At 37.5% G+C, this 10,122-nt stretch overlaps 1 protein-coding gene across 1 annotated transcript; it reads left to right on the forward strand.

Annotated features, from left to right (window-relative positions):
* The first annotated feature begins 3,379 nt into the window (after positions 1-3,379).
* LOC130140114 (uncharacterized) lies at positions 3,380-7,730 on the forward strand. Its single transcript, XM_056318652.1, has 4 exons — positions 3,380-3,658; positions 3,729-3,830; positions 3,900-4,022; positions 7,500-7,730. Exons 1-4 carry the CDS (start codon positions 3,446-3,448, stop codon positions 7,728-7,730), a joined length of 669 nt encoding a protein of 222 aa, XP_056174627.1. The 5' UTR covers positions 3,380-3,445.
* Positions 7,731-10,122: the final 2,392 nt, after the last annotated feature.

Here is a 10,122-nt window from a genome sequence, read left to right on the forward strand (position 1 = left end):
ACGGATTTTTTTTTAAAAAAATTCGATTGTATTATTTTTAGGAAATCCGTGGCAAAAATCCGTGGCAAATTTGCCACGGATTTTTGCCACGGATTTTTTAAAAATTCGATTGTATTATTTTTAGGAAATCCGTGGCAAAAATCCGTGGCAAATTTGCCACGGATTTTTGCCACGGATTTTTAAAAAAAATCCTAATTTATTCTTTTAGGAAATCCGTGGCTAAAATCCGTGGCAAATTTGCCACGGATTTTTGCCAGGGATTTTTTTAAAAAAATCGATTGTATTATTTTTAAGGAAATCCGTGGCAAAAATCCGTGGCAAATTTGCCACGGATTTTTGCCACGGATTTTTTTAAAAATTCGATTGTATTATTTTTAGGAAATCGTGGCAAAAATCCGTGGCAAATTTGCCACGGATTTTTTTAAAAATTCGATTGTATTATTTTTTAGGAAATCCGTGGCAAATTTGGCACGGATTTTTGCCACGGATTTTTTTTAAAAAAAATCCTAATTTATTCTTTTTTAGGAAATCCATTGCTAAAATCCGTGGCAAATTTGCCACGGATTTTTTTAAAAAAAAATTCGATTGTATTATTTTTTAGGAAATCCGTGGCAAAAATCCGTGGCAAATTTGCCACGGATTTTTGCCACGGATTTTTTTAAAAAAAAATTTCTATTGTATTCTTTTTTAGGAAATCCGTGGCAAATTTGCCACGGATTTTAGCCACGGATTTTTTTTAAAAAAAATTTCTAATTTATTCTTTTTTAGGAAATCCGTGGCAAATTTGCCACGGATTTTTTTTAAAAAAAATTTCTAATTTATTCTTTTTTAGGAAATCCGTGGCTAAAATCCGTGGCAAATTTGCCACGGATTTAGCCACGAATTTGAAAAAGACCCCAAAATTACCGCGACAATTTTATATTTCGGTTCGAATTTGCCGCGATATAATAACAATTCGTGGCTAAAATCGTGGCAAATTAGCCACGGATTGGAAATCGTGGCAAATTAGCCACGAAATAATATTCGTGGCTAATTTGCCACGAGTTTAGCCACGAATCCTAAAATCGTGGCAAATTTGCCACGATTTTAAATCCGTGGCTAATTTCAGCGAAAAGTCACCATACGGCGTCGTCTTCATGAGCGGGTACAAATTAGGGTTCTTCTTTTCTGTTCTCACGATCGAACCTATCTCTGTCTCTGTCTCTTGTCTGTCTCTGTCTTCTCCCTCTTTCTCTGTCTCTGTTGCAGTTCTTCGGCGTTCTTCGGCGCGATTCTTGGCGTTCTTCGGCGCGATTCTTGGCGTTCTTCGGCGACGGACGGTGGGAAGCGAGGACACCCAGCGCGCGGTCTGCTTCTGTTGGGTTCTTCGGCGGCGTCCGCGAGTGTTCGGTCTGCTTCTATTCGGTTCGGTCTGCTTCTATTCGGTATGCTTCTGTTGGGTCTGCTTTTCGCCGTTATTTCTAGGCGTTTGCGTCTGCTTATGCTTCTGTTCAATGTATGTGTTGGGTCTACGTTTGGGTCCGTACGCTCCGTGCTTCGCTTCTATGCTTCGCCGTGCTTCTACGTCTTCTCGCCTCGCGCTTCTTCTTCTGCTAAGCTTCTGTGCTTCTGCATCTGTGTTGGCTGGCTTCTGAGTTGGGTCTGCGTCTGTGTGCCTGTGTTGGCCGGCTTCGTGTTGGGTCCGCTCGCTTCGTGTTGGGTCCGCCTTCGCTCGCTCGTTCGTTCGTGGGACGAAGCAGTTGTCTCTTTCGCCACGAATTTGGTTCTATTCGTGTGCGAAACAAACCGTTCGTGGGCGCCCGTGCTTCGGCACGCTCGTGTTGGCTTTCGTGGGCGCTTCTGTGTTGGGTGTTGTGTTGGCTTCTGTGTGTAATTATTGTTGGGTCTGTTTCGCCCACGAACAGAATCAAATTCGTGGGCGAAACAAAAACAGAACCATTCTGTTTCGCCCACGAATTTGATTCTGTTCGTGGGCGAAACAGAATGGTTCTGTTTCTGTTTCGCCCACGAATTTGATTCTGTTCGTGGGTGAAACAGACCCAATCTGTTTCGTTCGCCCACGAAACAGAACGAAACATAATCAATTTGGTCGGATTTAGGTTGAAATTTAGTTGAAATTTAGTTGAAATTCGTTTGAAATTTGGTCGAAATAAGGTGAAATGTTGTCGGAATGAGCTGAAATTTGGTCGGTCAAGTGGAAACGGCCCGCTGATCGAAATTCACGGCCTATGGCCGTGACGCAAGCCATTTTTTGGCTTTTTGGAGTCGTTTAGATGGGTTTTTTGCCAAAAATTGATTCTGGTGAATAGTGTTTTCCGCGACATTTGGGCTTTTTTTTTTTTCGTTTCGGAGTCATTTTATCATTATCTAGGTTTGAAAACTATTTCCAAACCTTTTTTGGCCTAGGTTGAAGGTTTGGCCATCGGGGTAAAACTATTTCCGTGACATTTGCGTTTTCTGGAGTGGCTCCCTTCGAGGTAAAAATTTATTGATATATTCATTTTGAACAGAACTTAGTGATTTACTTGCATCATAACATTTGTTGTGAAAGTGTAACTTATTAAGTTCTAAGGCTAGATGAGTTCTTCCTTTTTTATCGTTGTAGGACCCGAAATTTAGCTCGTAGACATTTCCGGACAGCTTCCTTTTTTTCAGGGGCCATCTCTCTTGCTCTCAATAACAAAATGGTAAGCTTCACGACGTACGTCATTATGTGTCCTTAATATATGTCCATAATTTTCTTTATTTTTGTCTAACCTTGCACCTTTTAGTATAAACGTGGAGGTCACATGCGTCGTGATGATGCTTCACAAAGAAGATCAGGCCTTTCCTCTTCCTCGTCCTCATCCCCATCCCTTTCCGCTTCCCCTGCCCCTGCCCTTTTATCTAACTCTCAACTAGTACATGGACACATTGGCCCTTCCTCCGACCCTCAAATGCGAACTGAATTTACTTCAGTTCCATCGCCTTCGGTTCCACCTTCTTCTTCAACGCAACACTCGAATTATGAAGAAGATACCCGCTTCATGATAGCCCCATTTGGAGATTCGTAAGTATTTCATTTTTTTAAATATATGTGAATTATTATGGATGTCAACTGAATTGTCTGTATGCTTTACGGATGCTACGTATGTTGAAATAAGTTATAACCTGTTTGCAGATTCATGGATTCTACGCGTGTTGTGAGGAGACTTAATAAAATAATCGATAACTATTGGATGGGGCAGTTTAGTAGTTGGACCACTGCTCCAAAAGAAGTAAAGGAATTGTGGTGGAATGAGTTCAAGGTAAGTTTTGTCCTTTTATTTCCTCACAAACTAAGTTCGATTTAACATACTGAGCGTACAATTATTTTTCTATTGATTGCTTGCAGCGGAAGTTCGAGTGGGATGAAGCGGAAGAGAAAGAAGTTAAAAGAATTTTTAAGAAGAAAGCCGGTGATCACATGCGAAATGTGATGAATAGAGCAAAGAGAAGACAAGAAAAGCCGGATTTTATTACAGCTGACAATTGGGCGGAAATCAAAAGAATTTGGGACACCGAAAAGCATCAGCAAATCAGTGAAATTAATAAGAAGAATCGAGCTTCTAGTTCTAGTGAAGGGTCTGCCACATATGCTGGGGTCTCTATTAATATCGGGGAGCATAGAAAAAGAATGGTAAGTCTTTTAAACATGTTGTAAAGTTAAATCAATAATTACTCATTTCATTTATGTTTATATTTTGTAGGCAGATGAATTGGGGACGGAACCAACATTTATGGCTACATTTGAACGCACCTTTCAGAAAAAAGATAAGACATGGACCGGCAATCGAGCAAAAGTTATTAAGGTATATAAGGTTATATTTTGTATTTATATATATATGAAGTTTTTTTTTTTATTAATATTGTTAATGTAGGACAAATATGATGAACTTGTAATGAGCACGGCTGCTGCTAGTGGTGATGGTGATGGTGATGGTGATGGTGATAGTGTCTGCTGCGTCCGAGCCATCGGTTGTGATATGGCATTATGGATGGAGGCATCGGGTGGAATGAGAAGAGGTCAAATATTTGGGATGGGATCCTTGTCAAGGATGTGAATGCGGCTGCGCAACTTCATCCTCCAAGGCGGCTTTTTTAAGGGCACAACACGAGGAGCGAACGGACCAAGAATTGAACCGCTTGAAACAATTACTGGTACAGAAGGATGAAGAAATGAAACAGTTACTTGTACAGAAAGACGAAGAAATGAAACAATTACTTGTACAGAAGGACGAAGAAATGAAAGGAGTGAACCAACGTTTGCAATTGATCATGCAACACCTCAACCTCGAAGCTAATGACCGGCGGTCCTCCGTACCTCCTACTAATCCAAGTAGGTGATGGCCACAATGATGATGATAGTCGATTCCGATGATGATGATGATGATGATGATGATGCTGATGCTGATGCTGCTGATGATGATGATGATCCTTGCTAGTTTAAATTTCCAAGAGGTACTTATATCTTTGTGCTTCTGCTGTTGAATAGATGTGAAAAAATTAACAGGGGTTAGGAGTTTGATATTGTGATGTTTGCGCTGCAGATGGACAGGACTTCGATTCTTGGAAATCAATAGTTTGCCGCAACAGTTTGCCACAACGTGAAAGAACTTCTTGGCAAGATCAATAGTTTGCCACAACAGTTTGCGAACTCGCTAATTTAGAACATTGTTTCATTTCTTTCTTTTTGGGGTTTGTTCTTGTCTTGACTGTGATTTTCTATCAATGTTAATCAGATTTCAAATCGAAATCGTTCCTAAACAACATTCGTCGCCAAATTTGTTTTCGAATAATGTCGGCCGCAATAGTCAAAATTTTTCGTGGCAAAATACTGATAAAAAAAAAAAATTTCCTGGCAAATTAGCCACGAATTTTGCTACGAATTTAACCACGAATTTTGCCACGAATAATTCCAGTGGCAAATTAGCCACGAATTTTGCCACGAATAATTCCAGTTGCAAATTAGCCACGAATTTAGCCACGAATTTTTTTGTGGCAAATTAGCCACGAATAAACTAGTCGAAAAAAAAAATTTATTAGCCACGTGATAATTAGCAACGACTTTTTGCCATGAAAATTTTTCGTTGCACTTTGGCGACCAAAATAATAGCGACGACTTTTGCCACGAATAGATCTCGTGGCAAATTACCGACGGATTCTTGTCACGAATAATATTCGTGGCAAATTAGCCACGAAAAATATTCGTGGCAAATTAGCGACGGATATTGGCCACGAATATTATTCGTGGCAAATTAGCGACGGATATTTGCCACGAATATTATTCGTGGCAAATTAGCCACGAATTTTGCCACGAATAATTAGCGACGAATTTTGCCACGAATTATTTTTCGTTGCAAAATTAGCCACGAATTTTGCCACGGATAATTAGCGACGAATTTTGCGACGAATTTTTTCGTCGCAAATTAGCCACGAAAATTGGAATTTTCCGTGGCAAAATTTTGCGACGGCCTATTAGCGACGAATTTTTTTCCGTCGCCAATTTCGTCGCAAATGCATTTTGCCACGAATTTTGTCGAAATTTTTCGTGGCAAAATTCGTGGCAAAACCCGGCTTTTTTTGTAGTGAGTTACACGAACTCTTTAATGAGTCCCCTTTCGCTTGAACCACTTGTAATCGAAGAAAAGTAAAAAAATTGGGATAATTATTGCTCAAAACCACCCTCAACATTAGTACTTTTGCATAGTAACTCTAGAACTTTGAAAAGTGACAAATCGCTCATCTGAACTTTGGTATCATTAGGCGACAGCCCTCGAACTTTGAAAAGTTACAAATTTTTCCTTCTCCTGAGCTTTCGTCCAAATGCTACTTTCTTTGTGGACATGGTTGTTAAGTGTCATATGAAAACGGACCAACTCATTTTTCTTTATCAAATCAACGTATATTATATGGTTAGTAACGTTAAAAAGTCATAAAGAAATTATTCGCGGTTATTATAGTAAAGAAATTAAGTAGAGATTATTTTGGTCAAGAAAAACGAATTAGTCCCTATTCAGATAACCCTTATGAAAACGGAAAAACTAGTAGATGTACAAAAATAGAAGTGTACCAGTTTGAAGTTTTTGGTGGTCAAAAAATTAGTTCAGGGTAAAATTGTCATAGGTGTACCAATGTGAGATTTTTAATAGTAAAAAAAATAGTTCGGGGTAAAATTATCACAGGTGTATTAGTTTGGAGTTTTTTGTGGTCAAAAAAATAATTTGGGGTAAATTTATCAGGTGTACCGATTTGGGGTCTTTCGTGATATTAACACTATTTTTTTACCAACATAACCTATACTATATGGTTAGTGACGTCGAAAAGTTGTCAATATTGATGCACGGTCAAGAAAATTAAGTGGAGATTATTTTTGTCAAAAAAAAAAAACAAACAAAGAATTGGCGCATAATCAGGTAAGTATTATAAGTTATGAAAATTGAAATATTAGTAGATATAACACATCTGAATGGAGCGTAATCGTAGACGCTTCCAACAAAAGTCAAATGATGCCTTTATCATTTTGGCTAAAGTTCGCAAACTTGTTAGAGGGCGAGCTTCGCACTACAAATCTTTTAGACCGTCCCGAACAAATGAAACTTTGGCTACTATATGGAGACTCCCCCACTCCATTTTTTTGTAATCTTAGTTCTATTTGTAATGCTGGGGAATGCCCCTCAGCTCCTGTACGTCATCTTATACATACTACTTACATTTACACCAAAAAAAAAAAAACACATCTGAAACTTTTCAAAGTTCGAGATCGCTTTGATGAATTTAAAGGGGGGTTTTGAGCTATTTATCCTTTAAAACATTTATTACACTCGACCTGGATCTAATTGTCACTGAAAACAATGAGAAAAAGCATTTATGAATGTCTCCTAGAAGGTATCCTAAGGTCAATCTCGCATGTGTGACACTTGTCAATTGGGCCATCCGTGTTAGTTAGTCCATTCGTAAAAGGCGGAGAAAAAAACAGGGAGAAAAAGTAATGATGTCTCTTTCTTGGAAACGCATCGTATTGGTCATCCAAATTTGCGAAGATTAATAGAAAGTCTTACAAAAATAAGGTATCTTGAAAGTCATGAGATATATGAAAGGAATTAGATATCCCACAATATATTTTATGATTATTGCATCAAATATTCAGATTATTCCTTCGATTGGAGAATAAGACCGCATACTCACCTGAATTTTATGATTCTTCAACAAAGGATGATCAAGCGATGGTTGCTTGTTTATGTCAACACAATCAATTGTTTCTCCTTCTTTCGTCTTCATAAAGAAAAAAAGTTCTTGTTAGAAAAAACCCATAAATCGTAATCGAAAATCTCCTCTTCAAAAATCTATAGAAGATGCTAATCATTTCAAACAAGACATGACAATCCTTTCCATATTCCCACATTCAATGTTTCGGTAGCATTTTATCATATAATTTCATCATGGAAAGAACGATCATCTCGTACTTTCTATATCTCTAGATAGAAAAATCCAACGAAGAAACTCCAATTACCGCAAGCAGAACTATCGAATACAAGAGAGATCTATCGATAAGGAGGATATTAGAGAAAGTGATTGTAGAAGCAAGACATCATTACCACGAACGTCTTGACGGGTGGTTTATTCAAGATCTTGAGTTGTCTCTCCAGCTCCAAATCATCTTCAAAAATGCTGGTCTTGCCCCAAACGATGTGAACTCTCCACAAACTTAGAAAGACCAACAGAAGCTTTAAAGCCATGGCGAGCTCTATATACTCTTCTTTTGGGTGTGAATTGAGCTAGTAGAAAGATAAGCATGTCCCTCTAAAGTTGAAATGCTTTTAACCATGAATCACTCACCCCTCGACCTAATCGTTTAATTTCAACCGTTCATTCCGTTTCCCATCCTTTTAACCTAGAAATGGTTGACCCATCTCAAGTCCAAACTGATTTAGTCATAGGAATTGATTACATTTAGCGTCAAGACAAGTCAATGGACTGAAAAATGATAAGTTTTATTGATCAGTTACTTACTAAGTACCACTGCTATTAACCCACTATTTAACAAATCTCTGAGTTATTTGAACTTTGACCATAAATGGGGTGCAATTAGCGATCTATTATTTTCTTTGAATTCGATGTTTTATAAGTTTTAATTGTTAAAAGAAAACGTTAAAGACTCAATTGACCCACATGCAAAACTTTTAAAAGTATTTTTTCTATTTGTCATACTCTAATTCTCCTTTATTTGAAACTAAATGTCCCCACCCCCACTTAATTCCCTTACCACTAGGCTATCTTTAATTTTGATAGTTTCCAGCCTATGTTTTTCCTAACTAATTAAAGGGTTAATACCACAAAAAATCTCAAATTGATACACCTATAAAAAATTTACCCTCTATTAGTTTCCATTAAATTTTACCATCAAATTGCTAAGTTGTATGACACGTGGCAATTGACGGGTGTGCCAGTTTAGGGTTTTACCCCTCTATTTGTCACAATTTACCGGTTTGTGATTTTTCGTGATATTAATCCAATTTAACGGAGGGTAAATTTATCACAAATGAACCAGTTTTGGGTTTTGGTGGTCAAAAAATTAGTTTTGGGTAAATTTACCATAGATATACTGATTTAGGATTTTTCGTGGTATTAACCCTTAATTAAATTAGTGAGTTATTTAATGTGCTCGCTTTCACTCGAACTACTCTCATCATGGAAAAAAAGGAAAATACGTATGATACCCAACATGGAATTAATCATCATCGAAAGATATGGGGATAATATTCATGAATTCCCATTAAGAGGTTTCCAAGGTGAATTCGCATGTGTTACACAAGTCAATAGGGCCATCGGCGATAAGTCCATTGGTTAAAGGCAGAAAAATGGAGAAAAAGTAATATTATTGATCATGGAATTTAGCGAAAAGTTAGGCAAAGCCTTTAAGCTTCATTTGTTTCGCAGAAAACAACTTTCAGAAAAACATTTTCCAGCGTTCAGCTCACGAAAAATAAACTAGTCAAGGAAAACAATTTCCCTCAATGAAAAAAATACTTTCAAAAGTAAGGAAAATGATTTCCTCTCGAATCTCTTTTCTCTCTACACTCCTTCATATTCCTTTTCTTTTTAATTATTTTTTTTCTTTTTTTCTTTTCCGGTTGCTAGCCACGGTGACGGCCAATGACCAGTCGTAGGCAAGGAATGAGCTCGGTTGTGGCCGACGCCTTGAGCCGGCGAGGCGAGGCCTCGGGAAAGCCAGCGAGGTCGAGCCTCGCCAGCCTCGAGCGAGGTCGAGTCTCCTTGGCCTTGGGTGAGCTTGTCCCTCGCCTGTGGTTGGTGGCTAGCTATCATGGTGGCCGGCGACCGGCAGAGGAAGAAAAAAATAAAAAAAATAAAAAATATTTAAAAATAAAAAAATTAAAAATCGAATTTTATTTAAAAATAAAATAAAAAATTATTAGAATGAGTGCAAGGAGGAAAATCAAATCAGATTTTCCACAAACCTATACTATATGGTTAACAAAAAAATCTAAAGAATGATGCACGGTTAAAGTATTTACGAAAATTATATTTTGATCAAGAAAAATATTCAGGTAACACCTATCATCTATAAACACGGAAAAACTAGTGGATATAACAAAAATGAAAGCGTAGGGGTGATTAAATATCCGTAACTATTCAAAGCTCGAGATACTGCTGTGTCAAAGTTCAAGGGAGTTTAGAGCAATTATTCCTAAAACATTTATTACACTCGACATGGTACTAATTACCATTGATAATAATGGGAAATCAATTATGAATCATTAGTAAACATGTGTTATACTTGTCAATTGGGCCATGCGTGTCAGTCCATTAGTAAAAGGCGGAAAAAAAAAGGAGAAACAATAATAATTTCTCTATCTAAAAACACATCGGATTGGTCATGGAATTTTGCAATACGAAGTCTTAAAAATTAAGGTATCCTGAAAGTCATGAGCTATATGAGAGGAATCAAATATCAAACAATATATTTTATAATTATTGCACTTGAATATTCATATATTCGTTCCTATGGAGAATAAAGAAGCATACTCACCCGAATTTTGTGATTCTTCAAAGGAGGATGTTAACGTAATGGTTGCTTATTTA

This window comes from Syzygium oleosum, unplaced genomic scaffold (assembly GCF_021117445.2).
Source record: "Syzygium oleosum isolate NSW1041296 unplaced genomic scaffold, Sole_v2.1 Sole_v2.16, whole genome shotgun sequence".
Lineage (NCBI taxonomy): Eukaryota > Viridiplantae > Streptophyta > Magnoliopsida > Myrtales > Myrtaceae > Syzygium > Syzygium oleosum.